The sequence below is a fragment of the Panthera tigris genome, chromosome C1, assembly GCF_018350195.1.
Source record: "Panthera tigris isolate Pti1 chromosome C1, P.tigris_Pti1_mat1.1, whole genome shotgun sequence".
Classification (NCBI taxonomy): Eukaryota; Metazoa; Chordata; class Mammalia; order Carnivora; family Felidae; genus Panthera; species Panthera tigris.
The window spans coordinates 186,403,063-186,426,055 of record NC_056667.1 but is presented as its reverse complement, the minus strand read 5'-3'; the positions used below and the strand labels follow the sequence as shown (position 1 = coordinate 186,426,055).

Below are 22,993 nucleotides of genomic sequence, written 5' to 3'. Positions count from 1 at the left end.
ATTTATTTATTTTTGAGACAGAGAGAGACACAGCATGAACAGGGGAGGGGCAGAGAGAGAGGGAGACACAGAATCAGAAGCAGGCTCCAGGCTCTGAGCCGTCAGCCCAGAGCCCGACGCGGGGCTCGAACTCACGGACCGCGAGATCGTGACCTGAGCTGAAGTCGGACGCTTTAACCGACTGAGCCACCCAGGCGTCCAAGGCACCAGTTGTTAAGAGAAAGACTACTCAATGAAAATCGTATTCTTTTACCCATGGGTTGCCACAACCAGCATTATCACAGATGCCAAATGGGGAAAGCAAAGAAAAAGTCAACCGTTTAGTATGTTTGCTTCTAAATAATCAGTGTTTTGAGACCAGCTGGAATATTCTTCAGACCCTACATGTTTCTGTTTACCAAATTGCAGATCACCAGGAAGTGACACGAAGTATATGATCTATTGCTAAAACTATCGCCAAATCTACTGACCTAAGAACAAGAAACCTTTATTATATCTTGCACAGTTTCTGTGGGAATCTGGGAGTGGCTTTGGTGTGTGATTCTAGTGCAGAGTTTCTTGTGAGGCTGTAGTCACAATGTCAGGCAGGGTGGTCATCTGAAGGTTTCACTGGGGCTGGAGCATCTCCTCTCAAGCTAGTTTACCCATAAGCCTGGAAAGTTTATTCTAGCTGCTGGCAGGAGGTGTTACTTCCTTGCCATATGGACCTCTCCACAAAGTTGCTTGAGTAGCCTCATGACAGACATGATGGTTGGCTTTCCCCAGAGTGAGGAATCCAAGAGAAAGAGCCAGGAGGAAGCCACAGTGCCTTTTATGACCCAGGCTCAGTCTGGGTCAATTCTGTCATATTCTACATTTATTAGAAATGAGCCACTATGTCCCATCTATACTCAAGGGAAGGAGTATTAGTTTCTCCCTTTTGGAGGAACAAGTGTCAGAGAATTTGTGGACATATTTTAAAACCACCATACCAAGAACCAAGAAAAAGTTGTAAGAAGAAGGATGCTAATTAAATGACCAAAACAGGGGTGCCTGGGTTGCTCAGTCAGTTAAGCAGCCAACTCTCAATTTCAGCTCAGGTCATGATCTCGTGGTTCAGGAGTTTGAGCCCTGAATTGGACTCTGCACTCACAGTGCAGAGCCTGCTTTGGATCCTCTATGTCCCTCTCTCTCTCTCTCTCTCTGCCCCTCCCCTTCTCATGCTCTCTCTCTCTCTCTCTCTGTCTCTCTCTCTGTCTCTCTCTCTCTCTCTCTCTCTCACACACACACACACACACACACACACACACACACACACACAAATAAATAAACATTAAAAAAATAATAAAATAAATGACCAAAACATAAAGAACATATTTGGGGTAAAAATCCATTTAGGACAAGAACAAGTGCTAACTGGAAACTCTGAAAGAGATCAAGAATTTAAATTTACAAGGGGGCATATGGGTGGCTCAGTTGGTTAAGTGTCTGACTCTTGATTTCAGCTCAGGTCATGATCTCATGGTTCGTGAGATTGAGCCCTGTGGCAGGTTCTTGCTTACAGCATGGAGCCTGCTTGGGGTTTCTCTCTTTTCCTCCCTCTCTCTGCCCCTCCTCGCTCTAAACAAACAAACAAACAAACAAACAAACATTAAATAAAATTTAAATTTACATGGGACCTGAAGTCTCAACCTGAATCACTGGCACAGACATCCTTGAACTTCTTGCAATGAAAAAACTTAGAAAACTTCTCTTGTGGCCACCATTACTGGGAACATAGGTGAAGGATCTGACTCAAGGATAAGCAATGCAGAGAGCACAGCCACTGCTTTGACTTATATCCTTCCAAGTGAACTTTTCCTTTCTTAAGACTTTGCATTTTCTAAGTGTTGCAATATCCCAACATAACCAAGAGTGTCAAATTCCATCTCTAGCCTTCACATCTTTTTTTTTTCTTCTGAAGGTTTATATCCATTTCTCTATGCTCTCTGAAAGCAAGATATCATGATCTAATTGCCTAAGAATGTATTTCCAAATAGATGTTGACAGAGTCTGAGAGTCTCAGAAAGATCAGACAGATCATATTGTCTCCTTTACTCAAGATTTTTAAAAAATTAACAACAACAACAACAACAACAACAACAACAACAACCCAACGTGATCCCCAAAGAACTTTCCTTTGTGGTACCTGGGGTATTCAAATCAATCAGCAAGTATTTCTTGGACATGTGATAAAGATAAGAGGTTCTCTGGGACTCATGTAATATATTTGAGGAGCTAAACAGAAAACAGATGCATATTAAAAACAATAATCACAAAACTGGGATTGAGAGAGAGGAATGGGCTGAGGCAGTTATAAGAGAGGAGGTGGATTTATTAAGAAAACTGTCCCAGAAAAGATGAGCCTTTGCCTGGAACTTAAAACAATTCTCAATATTTGTGAACAATTGGGCAAAGGCTGGGAGGGGCATAAGAGAAGGAAGCCTGAATGTCTGGGCCATCGGAGAGATGAGGAAAGCGTGGGCCTGAATGTGATGGGAGACGAGACTGGAAGGATAGGGAGGGGAGGATGGTAGAGATGGATCTGAACAAACTGAGCTACAAAGAGTTTGGTGTAATTGGAGCAAGTCCTTTGCAAGAGTTGGACATTTTTTTTAGTATACTCCTTCTCAAAATGAAATGAAACAAAACAACAGCAACAAAATCTTTCCTATTCACAGAGACTCTCCAAAGGCTAGACCTGTTCTATGGGCCCCCCGTAGGGAGATGTGGGTTTCAGGTTCTGCCTTGTCTTCCAGGACACATTCCAATCACCATCAGGGCTAAAGGTCCACCAATTGTATGTGGAGGAAAGGCTGGCAAGAGGCCAGTGACTGACTGACTGATGGATTGATTCATTCAACAAGCTTACCGTGAATGCCTTTAGGCTTGAGAGGATTAAATGTATTGTTCATGGAACTAGCACAAGATGGCAGACAAGTCTCCATTTATTCAGCATAAGTTTCATATCTCTTTCCTCCTTTTGTGTGGACATTATTGAAAGACTTTTCAATGAAAATTGATTGTGATCCTGCTATGTATGTGTTAGGGACGATGTTAGGTGCTGGGAATACCAAAATGACTGAAACATCATACTGACAATGTGACAACGAACTTAAAGCCTAAATATTTCCTTTTCTGCTTCTGGCTTTTGCTTTACCAAAAGGGGAGCTATTTCTCCTAGAACGGAGTGGACAAATGTGTGGCAGGTGAACAGAATCATATTTGCTCTCCAGTTGTTGTACCAGCTGTGTCACACTGACAGTGGCCTCCACCTGTCCAAATGCTGCTTCTGCCAATACAGATCCAAGTTATTTTTATACTTATATCATGCAATAACCCAAGTGGTGATGAAAGTTCTTTAACACTGAATTTGGAATTGAATGCATTCTAGTTTCTGGAAACCCATGTACTAATCATCTATTTCCAAGCAATAGATGCAATATGTAAACTGCAGCAATAGTCAAGAAACTTCCTAGCTGCTGGAGGTAGAGGAGTTGATCTTCTCATTTTGGATGAGGGACCTTGAACACTGGGAGGGACTGACCCAAAGTCATCTGACATGTAGATGGAGGCAGAGGACAAGCCAGGGCTACTCAAATCTCCTGGCTTTGAATCCATGCTCTTTTTATTAAGCCAGTGGTGACATAACTCACCAAATGAGTACAGATTTTAATCTCCCTCATCAAGAGGCCTGCTGGGCATACGTCTCACACATACACATCATGATGGTTCCTGGGTGGTTGATACTCATCACCCTCTGACTTCATTTTTTTTTTTCCCTTTGCAAAATGGCTATTGCCCAGAGCCAGCATCTCTTCTCCAAAAAGGTAATGTGCCAGAGGGTTTTTGGAAACTGCTTTGATATCTGTCAGAAGCCAAATGATTTGCAGCAATGAACCAACGCACATAACAAGGATACCTGATTGGATTACCAATTAACCATCTCCACCTCTGGAAGGTGGCTGGAAAGAAGAGAAAAGGCAGTGTTTAGTTTGGGCAATTACCAAAAGGGCTTTATCATTCTCATCAAGGCATCAACACAGCACATTAGACCTCCTCCAAGCCATTCCACAGGAACTTCCCTCTCCAGATGCTCCAGCAAGAGTAAACTTGTCATGCAAACATTGGGTTATTGTGTCTGAGCTACAGAAGCACCTCTGTGTCAGTGAGAGGGGAGAAACTGGCTGACTTGCATCTGTTTTTAACGATGTCTCTGCTGCTGGGAAGTTTTGGAAGCTACAGGTAAAATCTTTCCATATAAAAGTGAGGCTGGCCTGCGGTGTAGCATCTTACCTTTACTTGAAAGAGGCTCCTTGGTTTCAGTAGGCCTGGGGAGGGATAGGCAGATGTTTTCTCCATCTGGACCCAGCAAGAAGTGTCCCGGTGTGGGGTCTTTGGAATCTTCTTGAAAATAAACACAAGCATGGACAATGTTAGCCCCAGTGCAGGGGAGGCAGGCTTCACCTGGACTGTGCTCCCCGAATCCCCAGCAGGCAGATGCTAGTGTGCTCAGGTGCTTGCCAGAGTGCAGGGTCAGCCCTACTCCTGGGATTTGGCAGAGCAGGGCCAGCATTTACGTCCTGCTTTCTGGAGGTCAGTGTGGGACTGCCACTAGCCTATGTCATGCCTTTGTGAGACTCTGGCAAAGGGGTCTCACATTTGGACTCTGGGCAATTTTTGCTTTATGAGCTGCTTTTAGATCAAAGCTCCCCGTGGAAGCTATTGCTGCACTGTCTCTGCATTATTGCTCTTGTATAAGCATCTTAGTCTCCTCCTAGACTGTTAGCCCTTAAGGATAAGAACTTTAAGTGGGCCTAAGTCATAGAGGATGTGGATTTGCTCAAGCAGCCCTATATTGGCAAGGCTAGGGTGGTGTGTAGCCCAGCCCCTGGGCACAGGGCTATGTGATTTCAGCCTCTGCTTCCCTTTTCCATCACATGTCTCTCTGCCGGGCTCTGCAGTACAGCCTACCCTATGGATCAATGCTGGGACTGCTCAGTGACTCCAGGTCCTCAGGCCACTGAGAAGAAGGAAGCTGTATTTCCCTCTGTTGCTTAGAAGAGTTGAAGGTGTTTCTATAACCTTCCCTTCCCTATCACTGTGGCACAGGGGTCAGGAGGAGAGCCGGCCACTGGCCACATGGATGCTTACAAGGACACACACATACACACACACAGGCATAAGATGCACACACAGAAACACACACATTTACAGATGTGCACACACATCTAATTACAGGTGTGCACACACATATATATGCAAAGCAAGTGTGCACACGCATGCATGCACAACCACACATGCATGTGTGCACGCATGTACACATGTACCGTGCATGAACAAGGACACACATCAATACATGCACACTTGTCCTCAGGCATGCATGCCTGCATAATCACACACACACATATATACACACAAGCACTCATGTAGGCATATAAGTATACACATACCCTCATACACACATGTGTTCTCATATACACATTCATTTACACACACTTAGCCAACACACTTGGGGCTTTAGGCTGCATTCTTATCATAGTCATGGCCCTGGTATTCATTTTTTCTTTTTTTTTTTTTTTTAGTGTTTATTTGTTTTTGAGAGGGAGGGAGAGACAGAGAATGAGCAGGGGAGGGGCAGAGAGAGAGGGAGACACAGAATCCAAAGCAGACTCCAGGCTGTGAGCTGTCAACACAGAGCCTGATGCTGGGCTTGAACTCATAAACTGTGAGATCCTGACCTGAACTGAAATCTGACACTCAACCAACTGAGCCACCCAGGTGCCCCCATTCTAATCAGATACTCCCTTTATAAAAATGTCCAAGTGTGTGTGTGTGTGTGTGTGTGTGTGTGTGTGTGTGTGTGTGTGTGTTTGCTGTGATTTGTCTTGGGCTATGCAACCTCCTAGAACACCCTTGTTACTGACATGACTGTACCCAAAGTTTGGTTCATTTGTATCAAATTTAATAGAGGATCACTGCCATGCAAGTATAAAAGGGGAGAGTGTTGTAGGAGAAAGATTCCTTACAGAAATAGTTTATAAGTGAAAATGACATCTTTGGAGAAAGAGATAGAGAGGTAGTGAAAGAGAGGAGTTTGATTTTGACCATTGCAGTGTTAGGGAAGCTGCAAACACATAAAGGAGTTACTGATCTATGTATTTAATTTATGCTTACAAGGTTTCAACTATACATGCTTGGGGGAAGGAGGGAGGGAGTCAGAGACTTAAACAGTGAGGCATCCTGTCCCTGAGTGGCATGAGATGAAAATGAAAGATGCCATACTTGCTGTCTTTGTGGTTCTCAGTTCCCATGTGCCTCTCAGAGAGTGAGTTTCTTGCAGCCCTGAGTGTGATTCTGCTGTTAACAGAGATACTTTCTTCACATTGTCTGGCACCCAAACACACACTGATCTCCTTCATCTGGGGCTCAGCCAGAGAAAGCAGCCCAACACTCCCATGAAGGAGGAATAGCTGGCTGGGCTGCACTTTCTAGAAAATGGTCTAGAAAGTGTCCAGCATGGCACCTCCCTAAGGGACTCTCGGGTAATTTGGACTCTGGGCAATTTTTGCTTTATGAGCTGCTTTTAGATCAAAGCCCCCCGTGGAAGCTATTGCTGCACTGTCTCTGCATTATTGCTCTTGTATAAGCATCTTAGTCTCCTCCTAGACTGTTAGCCCTTAAGGATAAGAACTTTAAGTGGGCCTAAGTCATAGAGGATGTGGATTTGCTCTGCCTCACCCTTCAGTAGAAACCCAGGGTCCTTCTTTCTCTGTGAACAGGCCTCAGGCTGGAGGGCAGCTTCTCTCAGGGGACTCTTCCTGTTGGCAGGGTCATGTCACCAGGCTCCCTTGCCCCAGGGAGGGTGTTGAATATCCTGGTAAATCCAGTAGCGTGTCTCCCTGATGAGCACAGGGAGCTGTGTCATTACATACTGCTGCCAGAAGTGAGGAGAGCACAGAACAGCTTGGCAGTGCATGTTGGTGCAGCAAACCCTTAAAACATGTACTGACTCTTTAGGAATATGCATGGTGAACATTAATCCCAGACATTGTTGGAAACACTGCTCATTTCCTCTTTTCAATGGGGTGGCTTTCAAACAGCTTACATCACAGCTGCTGTGTGGCCCTGGCAGATGATTTAAATGAGCCAAGAGCCACAGACAAGCTGGGTGGGGGTGGGGGTGGGGAGCATCTGTATACCCCAGAAGTGATTACCTTGTCCTTCTGCTGGGAGTGTCCCCTTGGCCCTTCTCACGTCCATGGGGCCTGTGGAGCTGTTGCAGCCTGATGTCCTGGGGCTGTCCCGGCCCCTCTGGCTCTCTGGACTTTTTATTCCTTTAATCAGGGACATTGGTGGGGTCATATTTTGGGGTGGGGCATCATCACCTTCCAGAGCAAAAGGAGAAAAAGCACAAGTGAGAATTTCTGAATCGGCAAGAAGGAGAAAGAACCTTTTTTTTTGACTTGGTTGATAGCTCCTTGTGCTTAGGCTGGTTTATTCCAGTTGTTCTTAAGTTTGTCCCTCTTTTCTAGCCCTGCTAAGGAGTGGAGGCCAGGTGTCTCCCATGGCCAAAGTGGCTAGCTAGAACAGTGGCCCTTCAGTTGGGGAGCCTGTAAGCACTGGGAGGACCCGAGCAGTGGTTATTGTTCTCATCTTGTTCACAGGCTCCTGAGATAGAAAAAAGGCTAGAGAGGCTATGAGAACCTTCTAGACCAAAATCTCAAATTAGAAAGCCCCCATCTTGGGGCTCATGGGATTGTTGATTACAGAGTTTCAACCACAAAGCAATTTTTCTACGCAGAACCAATGATCACTTGGTTCCTCAAGGTTATAAAGTACAAAGTAACACCTTCCAGATGATAGAGGGTAATGGGATTGATGATAATGCTACACAAAGCACATCATTCCCTTCACTTCTGTTCTCTTCCTCCAGCTCTTTTTCAAAATCAGTAGGGACTATTCTAGGAAGGGTGAAACCCAGTAATCTAAGTGATTGAGACCTTGTCTTAATCTCAGAGAGTGGTCTTTATTTCACGTTTAACACTGTTGCTGTTGTGTTTCAAAGCTGGCTTCACACACAATTTCAAAGTATCATAGGCTACTTATTTATTACAAAGGGAAAATGTATCTTTATAATGGAGAAATCTAGTAGACACCACCTTTAACTAAATAGTGAAATTTAACATCCCCTATAATAAAACAAATTATAACAAATGAAATAAATATGAAGGGATATTTTGTGTCTTTTGATGTGATTGCTGGGAAGGATGTATTGTCACTTACATACTCTTCTTGCCAAAAATGTTGCATCTGAATCTAATCACAAGGAAACAGACAAATCAAAATTGAGAGCAATCTGAAAAGCAACTAGTCTATCCTCTTCAAAAATGTCAAATGTCATGAAGAACAAGATTCTAAAGACATGGGACAATTAAATACAATACATGATCCTGAGTAGAGTCCTGGATTGCTTGGGGGGGGAAAAACTATAAGGAACATTACTGGTATAATTAGGAAAATTTGAATATGGACTATGTATTAGAAAGTAATGTTGCGGGGCACCTGGGTGGCTCAGTCAGTTGAGAGCCTGACTTCGGCTCAGGTCATGATCTCATGGATTGTGGGTTTGAGCCCTGTGTCAGGCTCTGGGCTGACAGCTCAGAGCCTGGAGCCTGCTTCTGATTCTGTGTCTCCCTGTCTCTCTGCCCCTCCCCTGCTTGTGCTCTGTCTGTCTCTCTCTCTCAAAGGTGAGTAAACATTAAAAAAAAAAAATTAAAACAAAAAAAAATAATATTGCATCAATGTTAATTTTCTTGAGTGTGGTAATTACATTGTGTCTATGAATGAGAAACTCATTGCTCTCAGGAAATATGTGCTGCTAAGGAAGAAATATACAAAGTCTGCAATTTAATCTCAGGTGGTTCATCAAAAAAAAATATATGGTGTATATGCATATATAAAATCTTGTTTTATTTTTATGATACTAGAGGTGAGATTATCCAGGGCTAAGCAAGTAAATGGGTATGTGCAACCTCTAGCAATGGGGCAGTTCTGCTTAGCAGCTTTAAACACCCTTGTCCTAGGAACCTTGTAAAAAAGATTGTCATGGAAATCTTGCCTTTTTAGACTCTTCTTTATGCTTCTACCACTAGGTTGGGTCACATACTGAACTAACTCACACCAACGTATCAGGGACTTCTCAGACCAGGTTCCCTCTGGTAGGGCGGCAGACGATGCACAAGCTCTAGATACCTGGTGAACATGGCAGCTCAAAACAAGTGGAGAGCAGTGTGAGGTGAGCAATATCAAAGATGAAATTTACCAATATTGCCACTGATCTCAGTGGCTCAGACTGTGCACCTGACGTTGTGACCCACAGGTGGAAAGCTGCTTTCCTACCTGTTTGCACACAGAACAACCCTTGCCCACATCTAGATTTTTTTTTTTTTAAGGAAACTTCAGAATCTTTAGGATGATTAACTCTCACTTAAGAGATAGAGTAAATGAGCTCTTTCCCCAATAATCAAAGGAAGCTTTCAATATTGAAACATCTCAAGAATGTTCTGACCTGCTCATTGTATTGTTTATTCTGAAAGACAGTGTAATGGGTAGGAAGACAGATTCTGGCATCAGAAGGCCTGAGCTCCTATCCCAGCTAGGCCACTTGTAATTGTGTGACCTCAAACAAGTTACTTATCTCTCAGGCCTTCAGTTTTCTGATCTCTGAAATGAGGGTAAGGTTGTTGTGAGGAGTAAATGAGATAAACTAAGGATGGTAACTGGCACAGAGGAAGAACTCCATAAATATGAATGCTCATCCTTTTACTTTTCATTAGCACTCGTCAGAGACCACTCAACATTTATCATACAGTCATCTTGCCCATTGGAAAGGACGTTCGGTTTTGTGAAAATGAGGGGCTTTCCAAATATGACCCATTACTTCCAACCTATCAACACATAAAAGATTCCCTTAGGTATACTCATATGTATAGTTTCAAATGTCCATGTGATGTCTTGAAAAATTGAAGTCTTTTATTGATATTATGACTTTTAATGAATAAATAAATATTCTTAAATTGATTAGAAATGGAATTTCATTGGCTAAAAACATAAGATAAACTATAAAGCATGCAGCAAAGTTTTAGTAAGTCTGGTGCTGTTTTACATCTGCAACCAGAAACTGTTAGTAGGGGGATGATTCAGTGAGTAAGTTGCATGAACTAGACACTAAGTTGGTCTTATGATAGCACTTTGGTGAAGACAGCTGCTGCCTGAACTAAGCCATTTTCGAGTGGCAGGGGAGCAACTAGCTTCCCTTCCAGCCTCCTTCTTCATGGCTGAGGTTCCTTGTGTGTCTTGCCTTGTTTCCTTTCAGGGTGAGAGTCCTGTGGGATACTGGAGGGAATGAATAGCTACCTTGAGGTGAGAGCATGTCCCTGCCCGTGTCCACTGGGAGATGCACTGTTAACTCCCTTGGCTTTTCTAGGGATGCATGCTTCATGGGAGGTTTCCGGAAAGCCCTGACCTTTTCTTCTGTTTCTGGTCCTGACTCAGGGTGTGGAGCACCTAGGAGACAAGGAGAAAGCCAAGTTTTGTAGATGTCTGTGGTTTTTGCCAACTGTCTCTTCTTTTTGGGGACCCATCTCTCCCCTGCTCACACTATGTGGTTTGGGTGGAGCTGTGTCCATTCCCTGACTCTGGGGATGGGCGTGTGACTGGCTAATGAGCACACTTCATTGTCTTAGCTGCAATGATTGGGTCTAGGTTGGGCATGCAACTCAAGCCTGGCCAATTAGAGGCAATTCTGGTACTTTTGCAAGAGCTTTTAAGGGGCATATCCTTTCTAGTGGGGTTAACAGATAAGAGATTAGCATGAAAATGCAGGAGGCCAGGGTTTAGTTGGTTAAGCATCCAACTCTTGATTTTGGCTCAGGTCACAATATCGCGGTTTGTGGTTTTGAGCCCCATGTCTGGCTCCGTGCTGACAGTGTGCAGTGTCTGCTTGGGGTTCTGTCTCTCTCTCTCTCTGACCCTTCCCCCTTGTGTGCACTCTCTCACTCTCTTTCTCTCTCTCAAAAAAATAAACTTAAAAAAAAGAAAAAAAACCAACCCATGCAGGAGGCCATCTTTACTACCATATGGGGACATGTGAATATGACCAGAAGGCATCGACTTCTAGATTTTACCCTTTTTCTTCCTTTAAAAAATGTTCTCTGAAGATGATGACTCTGAGGAGGGTAAACCATGATTTAGGAGACATTTACATTAGGGAGACCCACATCCAAGTGCCTGCCTGAGTTCCCTCAGGAACACCTAAACACAGGTGATCTACCTCTTCTGTGTGACTTTTCTTTTGAGGGATGTTGGGTGTGGAAATGAATCTCCACTGGGAAGATAAAGAGTTCTGCTGGAGGTTCATTGGCTTTAAATGGACTCCTCAGGGGGTTCAGGACTCTGGGTGGTTCTTCTGAGATGGGAGGTAGTTTCAAAGCCTTTGGCACCTGGAGAAAATTTGAAAACAAAACGAAACCCAACATGGCAGGTATTTAAAAACTGCTGCTTGCAGAGGACAAACAACACTGTATCTTCTTGTATCTCTAGCACCAGGTGCTGCTGGGTGTGATGTAGCTTCAGTACCCATGGCTGAGAAGTAAAGCCGACCAACCGACTAACCGGGGAGCTGGCTGTATGATCAGAGTGGTGCCGCTTTGCTTCTTGGGAACTGGGAAATGCCCCTCCCTTAATCCATCCTTTGATTCCTCTGAGATGTATAAACATGATAAATTCGACAGCCTTCAAGACAAAATGTAGTCTTTCTTTGTCTTGCAGCCGAGGAAACTAAGCCGGGTTGGAATGATATAGCTGAGATTTCTGTGTATGGAAAGTGAGGAATCCCTGTGTGTGTTGCTAAGGGAAAAAAGCAAGGCACAGAACACTGACTGTGCAACATTTTAGGTTACAAAGAGCAGAAAGTAGGAATATGCATTTGTATTTGCTTACTTTATGTAAACTCTTTAAGCCTCAATTTCTTTTTCTGTAAAATGGGAGTAATCATACTTGCTACCTGTGAGTATAGAATGAGCTAATTACACGTAGTTACAATAATGTTTGGGATTAGAATTTTTCATGGGATATTTCTTTGAGAGTAGGCTCTTCTCTCATTAGGTATAGTCTTGCCACTTGAAGAATATCTAGGTATCTTCACATTTCTGCAATAGAAACATAGCTGAAAATGAATCACCATGTGACAGAATCAGTGGTAACTTTAGCCCAATTTTTTGTGTCCAAAAAACCCCAACGTGTGTGTGTGTGTGTGTGTGTGTGTGTGTGTGTGTGTGTGTTCAGAGAGAAAGAGAGACAGGGAGAGAGAGAGAATGAGACATTGAGGGTAGTAGTACTTAGGGTCTCCTCTTTCCAGTTACTCAAAAGTTACTGAGGGGAGCCTGGGTAGTTCAGTCAGTTGTGTCTGACTTCAGCTCAGGTCATGATCTCACAGTTCATGAGTTCGAGCCCTGTGGTGGGCTCTGTGCTGACAGCTTGGAGCCTGGAGCCTCCTTTGAATTCTGTGTCTCCATCTCTCTGCCCCTCCTCCATTCACACTCTGTCTGTCTCTCTCTCTCTCTCTCTCTCAAAAATAAATAAACATTTAACAATTTTTTTTAAAAAGTTGCTGAAAATTCCTCCTTTTAGTTTGCAGCTTTTAACATATGAATTTGGCTCTGTGAAATGTATACGTGTTCTGGGTTTCAAGGAGTTCAATTTCACAGGAGGAAAAAGAAAACTGTTTTTCATTTTGTGTGTGTGTTCAAAGAGAAAACAATGATCAGAAACACACGCAAACACCCTACACGTTTAGAGTTGGATGAGGAAGGAAATTCAACCAAGTATATGCAGGATGATATTTAAAATTTTGAGACATTAAGAAAATGATTAACCAAGTGTATGCACATAGGATCTTTATGTTCCTAGAGACCTTAACTGTCTAGGTGTCAGCTGCCCACCAACTGCCCTTTTCTGAATACTGACCTTGTGCATTTTGTTTGACAAGGTTTGCATTGAGAAATCTATGTGGAAATCCAAATGATTTGTGTGAGGTATGCTGACAAGCCAAGCCTTAATTTCTTTATTCCAATTAAAACTTTATATAGAGTTTTAATATAGTGGAAAATACTGCCTTCCTCTGCTAAACCATATACAAGGGTTGAAGGAAAGGACTCCTGTCTTCTGAGCCTGCCTTGGTTCTGGGCTGACCTGGGGTATGAAATCAAGGGCTTTCCTTAGGCATGCAGTGACTCTGGCAGATCAGGCCTACTGTTTACCCTGGTTCAAAAGGAACTGGGGAAGACAGAGGCCTTTCTGGTATGGATGGGAAGGTTTAGATCAGGTTAGATACAGGAAATCTGAGAAAATCCTGAACAGACTGAAAATAACCTCCCTCATCGACACCAAGACCACCTGGAATGCCCATGGCTCCTCCAGTGTCACTTCAGAGGACATGAGTCCCCACAATGAACTAACATTGCTATAGTTCCCAATCCAAGACAAGATACTTTCACAAAAATGCATCAACTCATTTCATCCTTCCATCAGCCCTGTGAGGTGGGCATTATTATCTGTGTGCACAGATGAGGTCACTGCAGCTCAGAGGGCTTGAGTTCATGCAACTGCTACAGGCAGAGCATTCCAGAGTCCCCACTTGTTCCTGCTCAGCACAGGTACCTCCAAACCATGGAAGACCCACATAGAATTGCAAGGCAGGATGATGCCAGAGACAACTAGGAACATTCTCGGGGGAAATGGTGTACTTGACTTTTGAAAAGGTTGATAAACTTGCCATATTTACTGTACATTTTCAAAGGTGACAGATCCTCAAGCAAATCCATTGCTAAATTCAAGATCTCTAGCATTTTGAGTTTGAAGTGGGTCAACTGCTTATAAGCTCAAATTCCGTCCGTTACAGATAACCCCCAACCCCTTAATAGCACAAAGGACTCTGCTGCCACCAGAGTGCGGTAATATCATATGCTTTAAGGTAGAACTGGGGCAGCTGAAACTCCTTGTAGTGCACCATTTTCAACATTTAGTAAATTACTACAGCTTTATTCTAGCTGCACATGATGAGCTCAATAGCAAGTAGGGCCAGTTCTCTGAGACATCCCTTTTAGTTGTCTCATTGCTAGATTGAGATTAATCTTTTAAGAGCAAGCATGCATGCACATGTGCACATGCACACACACACACATACACACAACCTTTTTCTTCTTCACTTCCCCAGCTGTGTTTTTCTCTGAGCCAGTGGCAGGTGCTATAGGAGGGAAAAGGCATCTTTCAGCAGGAGGCTCCTGTAACAAGTGACTGCTTCTGCCCTTGTGGAGTTTTATATTCTCTTGTCTGTCTGTAGAAATAGGATGGGAATGAGAACTTATTAGTTGCAGGTATGTGGACAGACAGTTGACTTTCAACTTCTATCACTTTGGGGTTAATAGGAATAGAGGCAAGGACAGGCACTGAGACAGCCATGGCTTTGGCTGAGGCAGGTTCAGGGAGTCCTAATCTCATTACCTGGGTTGGGTTCTTGCTGGCAAGTCAGGTGATGGAGAGAATGATAATAATAGTAGCAGTTAACACATACTAAGTACTAAATATAGGAAAAGAATTATACAAAGTATTTTATGTGCAATAACTCACTTAATCCCCACAATAGTCTTATGAAGGGATTATTCTTATCCCCAATCTACAGGTGAGGAAACTGAGCCTCAGCAAGATCAAATAACTTGCCTAAGATCACAACTGGAAAGTGGGGTTAAACCCAGGCGGTCTAATTGCAGTATGCGTGCGCTTGAGTACTAGGCAAAAAAGGGGGTTGTCAGTCTTGTTGCCACCTTCGACTGGACTTTGTTACTTTCTAAGATAAAAGACATGAGGGAGTGATGCTCAGCATGCCTCAGTGTTCTTAAATGAACTCTGCATGATTAGGGTTACCCATATTAACAAGCAAGATGTTTGGCTTCTTACCGCTGAGATCTGCCTTTCTATTGGGGAAGGCCCCTCCATAGAATGTAATGTGGGATTTGTCACTCAGGAGCCAAGAATGATCGATGCAGGCATGCCCAAAGGCCCTTCTGGAGGTTTGCTGTATTTTTTCATTGTGGCTCTCCTTTGAAGTGTGTATACGAGGGTGATTCTCTATTGATGTGTCCTGGGGAATGACAGATACACATTCCTGTAAACAGGCTTTGTAAAGGAATAGAGCAGGTTCCTTTAACAGTCAGACCTTGCGCTAGACTGTAGTTCCAAGGAAGAAATCTCCTTTGCAGCCTAGGAAGAAAAACATGGTTGTAATAGCAAGATCTCTAATGTTGTTTGTTATAATAAAACATTTTACTATTCATAGAGGAGGAATGACCTTTAACCATGCCTGACATATAGTACTTTCTTTTTCTTTCATATAGTGCTTTCCTGAAAAAAAATTTAAAAAACGAAGCTCTATGATCCTTATCTCTATGCATTGTAAAAGGTCTCTCCCTTTGCCCTTCTGCCATGTGGCACCTCTCTTCTCCCCCTTTCCAGCTCACAGTGACCTTCTTGTAAGTCAACTGAGCTTGAAGATAGGAGCATGTGTTGTCTATATTGCTCTGAACCACTGTCATCTTACACGCGCGCGCGCGCACACACACACACACACACACCTTAGAGTTTAGAAAGCATTTTTACATTTTAAGGGATTTAATCCTCATGGTAGCTAGTGAGTATGTATGATAACAGCTCCATTTTACAAAATAAGTAATTCAGGCTCAGTCAGTTACGTTTCTTTATCAGGCTCACCACAACTAGTCATATCCGGGATTCAAACCAAGGCTTTTCCAACTGTAAGGCCAAGAGCTCTTGTCTAGAAGACTCCAGTTGCCTAGATGGGGCAAAGAGTGTAGGGAGACTCTGTGGTTAAAGAAATTTGGAAAACCATGTGTTAAAGTTAAACCAGCTACTTCACCTATAGAACTTCCCCAAATGGTTTATATTCAAATGTGTCCTGTGACTCTCTGGGAGGAGGATATGGTATGCAGCGTTTCCCAAATGTATAATCCCACAAAATTCTTTTTTTCATTGAGCAGCTGGCAGTGTTCCACATGTGATCCTTTGGAAAACCGTAGTCAATAGGCTTGAAGTACTCTTCCCTTCTCTGGATGGTGAAGGGAGGGAGTATCCCCTCTGGAGTCAAGAAGAACAATGACACAGGGGAGCCTATTAGAAATGGTACCTCTGCCTGGGTTTCATCTTCCTGGCATGGCTGCTTCCTGAGTGGCAGCAAGTGAATCCCCTGGCTGTGATTCTTGGCTACATAGCCCTCGTCCATGCGTCCACCAGTCCCAGCTTCCCCTTCATCCAGGCCCTGCTGACCTGCAAAGGTGAACAGTGCATCAGCTGTGTAAAGCCAGAGATGGGCATGGTACTGTTAGCTGCTTCCAAACTGCCTCCCTTCTTGCTCCTCTGAGCAAAAGTGTTGATCAAGGTCTTTGTTCCCCTTCCTTTCTTGTTTCTGCATTTCTGCTTGTGCTTATATGGAGGTTGGCTTATAGCCAGGTCTATAGAACAGAACTTCACTGGGATCCAGGAGGCTCAGGATTGAGTCTTCATTTCTTGGACTCAGTTTCCTCCTCTGTAAAATGGGGATACTGATTTCTTTTGCCTTTGCTTCCTTACAAAGTTGTCTGGCACTCAAAGAATGAACATGCTGGCCCTTTGCAAAGTGTGAGGGACTGGAGGGTAACAGTGGTGTGATTATGGTGGGCTGACCAGCAGTCCTGCTCTGTTGTCATTGAGATGTTCAGTCTGAAGCACTTGATTTCCTGGGCTGTCTGCTGGTTGTTTACTTGTGGAAAAGCCTTTGCTGAATGCACTGTGATGGACGGCTGCTCAGCTCTCTGAACTTACCCTGTCTGTGCAACCCTCAGGAAGGATCTGAGTCAACAGATGACTCCAGCATAGTTAACAAATCTTTCATCGATGGGGTAAAGGGTCCTGCAGCTATTTTCATCACTTACTCAAGGTAGATTTATTGCTGAAACGATCTGGCAAACCTTCCTTGTTGGAGCTGTTTTAGCAACACCTCTACTCTTGGCATGCCTCTGCATAGAACAATGTGGGGCTGACTTTCAACCAGGGGCTCTGGAAGCCTTTCAGGGGCCCTGTATATGTTGGAACTCTAGACTTCTGGAGGCTCCCAGCCAGCCTTAACCTTCCCTCTTTACCCCCAACCCTTGTCATTCCCTTACATCATTCCCATCCTTAGTGTCAGTGGGTCAAAGACCAAATGCCCACTCAGTAGGCTACTCCCTCCCTCCAACTCTCCTTCCTCTGACCATTGGCTCCTGAGAGCTTCTCTGGGGTCTGAGCCAAAGCTGAGAATGTTGGTGCAACAGAGGCAGACTCAGGCTCATGTTTAGAGGGGTCCGCTCAGGTTTTAGTGGCCCAAGGAAGCCTCATGAGCCCTGGGACCTCTCAATCTGAGGAGGCCCAGGGCCACATTAGGTCTGCCCCCAAGAGGACCTCAAGTCCATACAGAGTGTGGCACTAAAGACCTTCTTGTGTGTTCTAGAATGATCCTTTGGAGCCAAGCCAGACTTCAGGTCCATTCTTCCTGGTCCAATTCATCTGGAACCAAATATATTTCTGAGAGTAGGGGAAGTGAAACTCTGGCCAAGTGGCCACTCGCTTATATGGTAAACTGTCTAAACTGGGGCAGAGGGCACTGTAGGTAGGGGGATATGGAGAAGCATCCTTCCCTTTGGCTGTATTCTAGGTGATGTTGAATATATGACTCAATCTATGCAAGGGAAACCAAGATTTTTCTCAATAAACATCATCTCTGGCTCATTTACTTATGCTTAATAGAAACAGGTGTGCAAGGAAGGTATTGGAATTTCAGTTGTTGAAATAAGACCACAAAACTTGGTCTCTCTGTCTCAAAATATGAATCCAGATTATCCAAATAATGTGAATTTGGGTAACAATTTAGAGGTCTTAGCCTTATTATTATTATTATTATTATTATTATTATTATTTTACCTCTTTTGTGATTTTTAACAACAACACAGAGAGGGTGGAATACCATTACTCCATTTTACGGATGAGCAAACTAAGGATGCAGGGAGCATTAGTGATGTGACCAATATCACATTGTTGGAAGAATCTTAGATTTGCAGCTGGGATTTTCCTACTTTTCCAAATAAAGTGGAAAAGAGAGGGAAGCCAAGGGGAGATGAAGTTAAAACCAATAAAACAGTCAGCATTCAAGTTACAGCCTCTGAGCTGTTTTTACTTCTTTACAAATTGATTTTTGATCCTTGCGATTTTGAGCATTTGAGCATTGCAATTAGTTAGTAATTATGCTTGAAAACACAAGGCAGGGAGGTCTAGAACTAACATTTATTGAGCACTTACTATGTGCCAGATACTACTCTATGCCATTTAACTCCAACATCCAACCCTATGAGGTGAAGGTGGGTGTGGTCATCTCCATTTTATAAGTGAGGAAACTGAAGCCCAGAGAGGTCACATGGCTTGAGATCTGGTGCTAATGGCCACATGTTTAATTATAATTCTATATGTCCTCTGTTTTCTTCCTGCTTATTACAACTCCTTGGCATATGGGATTAATTAAGGAAATTGCTTGATCCCTTAGGTGTGTAGTGTTGATCCACTCCCAGAATTAAAGTACTGCAGTCCCCTGTCCAGTATTTATAGACCCTAGGGGGGCGCCTGGGTGGCTCGGTCAGTTAAGCATCCGATGTCAGCTCAGGTCATGATCTCACGGTCTGTGGGTTCGAGCCCCGCGTCGGGCTCTGTGCTCACAGCTCAGAGCCTGGAGCCTGTTTCAGATTCTGTGTGTCCCTCTCTCTCTGGCCCTCCCCTGTTCGTGCTCTGTCTCTCTCTGTCTCAAAAATAAATAAACGTTAAAAAAATTTTTTTTATAGACCCTAGGGCATCAAAGTCTAAGGATATTAACTGGAGACAGTAGGATTTTGCAGAGTGCATAAGGCAATGTCAAAATTGGGTGCTACCTGGGGAAGGACCCATTCCCAGGACATGGGTGGCCCAGAAACCTGATCTCTTCAGTGTCCCAGAATCAATTGGTCTGGATTTTGACCCACATTAGCAAAGTGTAGAGTGACTCTATAAACCAGTGTATTAATTTACAAAGAGAAATATAATTGCCTGACCAGCATATTTCCTATAGATGAGCTACATGTGGACAAGGTTATGACCAAAATTCCATGGTTCCAGAGTCAAGTCTTAAGGGTGGTGTATGGCAGGAATGTTTAATGGCACCAGGCTCTGAGAACCTGCCACATTCTTCTCCATTCATTTGATAGACCAGATAGTCTACTTGTCCTGGCCAGATCTTTTTCCAAGAACAGGGCTCAGGTAGGCACTACCATAATTTCTGGAAAAGTACTTCTTCATTTCAGAAAAATTAGCTTCATATGATGTTAGTCTCTTGTTCTTACCTTCTCTTTTCTCAAAAACCCTGGCATTAGACAATGCCTTATTCTTTGTCCATTAGTGCTACCCAGTCATCTTTTCCTATTTCTCCTTAGTAAAGGCAATTTCTGGCTCTCTTAATGCTGCAAGTTCCCAAGAATATTACTGATAAGTAAAATTTTCATAGTACTGAACAACTTACAGACAATTCACAATAATTTTTTGTACACTAATGAGGCAAGTCTCATCATGTTCATTACAGAGACGAGTAAACAGAAGTTCAAAGAGGTTAAGTGACTTACTCAAGATCTTACATTTAGTAAGAGAAAGGACAGCATTGCTCCAAAGCCTGAATTTTTTCTTATAACATTGCCACAAAACCATAGAATTAAAGAATATTAGAGTAGAATAGGCTTAAGAAATCATCTAAAATCTAGAGTCTAGACTTGCACTGTTTAATACAGTAGTCAATAGCCACATGTGGCTGTTTAGATGTATGTTAGTTGTAAGGAGGTAAAATTTTAAACCTCAGTTTCACAGTCACACTACCTACATTTCAAGTGTTCAATAGCTGCATGTGGCTAATGGCTAATTGGATAGCACGTATTATAGAACAATTTATCATTGCAGGAAGTATGTTTGGATAATGCTGGTCTAGACTCTAAATACAATGAAACCCAGGATCCCTAGAACTTATTTTGGTGAACTCCATTTTAAAGTGTTAAAAATTCAAATATTTGAGATCTGGTCATAAAATCAACATGTACCTTGTTCAAAAGATTTTCCTTGTTGAATCCAAAATGAAGGGAAGACAGGCAAGAGATGGTATTTCGGGGGTACACCTGAAAGATCCTGTTGTGGCCTGAGATTCTTTGGTACATTAAGTTGACTGTCCTGGAGCAGCACAGAATCCTTGATGTATCCTGAAGAGTATTGGTAAGAGTTATTGGCCAGGAGTTATTGGTAGAAAGAGTGGTCACCGGTCCAGAGGTCTTGGAGATAACTATAAAATTCCCCACTTGCACTAGTCTTGGCCTTGGACATTGCCCATTAGAGAAGACAGTTAGTAGATGGGAGGGATTAAAAATCAGATAGAACCCATAGAGGGTTCTCTGTTCAGTGTCTTTCATGCTTCTGGTCCTGTGCCACATATGTGTTTCTTCCACTTCACCATTCCCAAGAACTGGGTCTCCCTGGTGGAAGAAACATGGCTGCTTCTTTGGGTTTGGGTAAAAGGCTTCTCCTGCTTCAGGGGGAGAATCTAATGGTTTTTACTGGATGTATCCTACTTGCTACGTAGGCCCCATGATTCTCCATTCAGTCATTCTACAATTATTTATTGGGGGCTACCACTGCTAGGCAGTGGGATAGACACAGAAGAACCAGACATAGGCCTCTTTTAAAGGCACTAATAGTCTGTTGGAGAGATGAAGCTCTTCTGCGTTCAATTGTTTGGCCCCAAATGTTGCTGTGATATAAGGTCAGAAAATAAGGAGCTCAATATTGGCTAGAGTTGTCAGAGAAGCATTTGTAGAAAATGTGGGTCTGAAGGGTGTGGAGGGGTTATCATTGGGGTAGAAATATGGGACCAAAGAACATACTGGGATTATAAAGGTAATGAGCTCTGAGATGTGATGGAAGGGGTAGCCAAGGTCATTGGGCCAGTGATCTCATACCGCAGTATTGCTATTGTTCCCCCAACTCGAGGAAACATTTTCTTATCTTAAGAGGAGTTATTGTCCTTGAAGATGTTGGGGCCAGGCTCTGGGGCAGTGGTCTGCTCTGTCCTCTGCCCCACCCAAAGATAAACATATCTTTAGTTAAGAGGCTCTTTCTCACAAGTGTTAAATAAATGGAACTGCCTGCAATGCTGGGCCTGCCATGAAGGTAAAACCTACTGGACAAGCCCACACCTCATCTTCCTTCAAGTCATCACTCATTGGGGAAATAGTTGTTTTCTCTCCTTTTCCAAGGTAAACCTATAAAGTAAGAAGAAAGTCAGTCTTCTTGTGGTCCTGTTTGTGCTGAAGAAATGGCAAACATGCAGTGGGCACTGGCAAATCCTACTTCTCACTCCTCTCATCCCCAGTAGGTTTGCCAAATAAAATATGGGATGTCCAGTTAAAATTGAGTTTCAGATAAACAATGAATACTTTTTTAGCAGAAATATGTACCAAATGTTGCAAGTTTTACTCTGTGTGTGTGTGTCTATCTGTGTGGGTCTCTGTTTATTTGCTAAATCTCTGGCAATTTGAATCCCCAGTAGTTTCCTGTTTTCATTTTTAAGCCTTTACAGAGTGCATTTGGGGTCTCTGTTCAGCAGAAGGGTGTCCATCTCCTAAGTGGATGATGCTGGAGAGCTGCCATCTTTAAGAGGAGGAAGCCTAACATTTCTACTTCCTGGAGGATCTGGGATCACCTCAGAATGGGAACTAGGGAATATTGGGGTGAATGTGGAGCTGGCGGTATGAGGAGATCTGCCTTCTGGTCCCAGCTCTGCTTTTGGCTGAATGACTTTGGACAAATTATTTTGTCCCCTGGGCCTCTTTTCTTTATCTTGTAAAAGAGAGGGATTGATTGGAGGATCTGAAGTCTCTGAGTAGAGAAGGTTGGGAAGAAAATTCTGCTTAGGATGTACAGTGTGAAGGTCCTAAGGGGAGCTAGAGAGAAGGCAAAACTTCAGGCTGTATGTTCCTCTGCAAATGTTGGGGAGGACAAAAGGTAAAAGGTATGATAGAGGCTCTCAGCTCCCAAGCTTGAGCACCTTTGCCTTAACACAAAATTGGACCTAAATTCTGATGTTTCAGGACTTGATGGAAAAAAGACTCTCACACCAGAAGGCAGGGCAGCTCAGGATGTATGTCCTCCCACCGCCCCACTGACCTGCACATTGGAGCCTGTACATTGTGTCAGGGGGCCATGTCTGCAAGAGGCCTCGGAGGTATCTCTTGGCTGAATATCCAGGCTGCATCTGCCGTTGGGCCTGGCTCTCTGGTTGGCTTCGGAAGTGGAGGTATGGTTGCCAGGTTCTGTCCTGCTCCCTCTGTGGGGACACCATGGAAATAGCATGGCTGCTGAGCCCTGAGCCTCCCAGTGATACAGGCTGGTTAGCACAATCCTCATCAGTACACTGGGAGACTCCTGGAAGGTGCCTAAAGGCACAGATGCCTCAGCCAACAGACATAAACCAAGAGCCCACAGAGCAAAGCTCTGAAAGGCCCCTGTAGATTTTCAGTTGGAAGGAGAAGGAGAAATGAGAAATTCCAGACCCCATCTTGAGACAAAGCATCAGAAAAGAATAAAGAGCTTCAAAAGAAAACACATTACTTAGTTCAGCCTGTGGAAAGAATTTTAGCACCTTAAAAAGTGGCCCTGTAGGGCAATGGGAAAGTCAGCTCAACAAGTCAGCATCAGCATTTAATGTTTGTAATATGAATAATGGAACAGACAAACTATGTTCATGTTAACGGGAAGCCTTGCGTTTTGAAAA

The 22,993-nt window shown here is 43.5% G+C and overlaps 1 protein-coding gene across 1 annotated transcript in view; it reads right to left on the bottom strand.

Moving 5' to 3' along the window:
• Positions 1-22,993, bottom strand: part of KIAA2012 (KIAA2012 ortholog) — a 110,140-nt gene that overhangs the window by 70,166 nt on the left and 16,981 nt on the right. The window contains exons 3-11 of the mRNA XM_042995081.1: positions 22,387-22,546; positions 20,271-20,426; positions 16,280-16,419; positions 15,037-15,220; positions 14,274-14,416; positions 11,354-11,522; positions 10,438-10,587; positions 7,236-7,406; positions 4,315-4,425 (exon numbers count right to left, since the gene is read on the bottom strand). Coding sequence (XP_042851015.1) covers positions 4,315-4,425; positions 7,236-7,406; positions 10,438-10,587; positions 11,354-11,522; positions 14,274-14,416; positions 15,037-15,220; positions 16,280-16,419; positions 20,271-20,426; positions 22,387-22,546 — 1,384 coding nt within the window. The remainder of the gene's footprint in view (positions 1-4,314; positions 4,426-7,235; positions 7,407-10,437; positions 10,588-11,353; positions 11,523-14,273; positions 14,417-15,036; positions 15,221-16,279; positions 16,420-20,270; positions 20,427-22,386; positions 22,547-22,993) is intronic.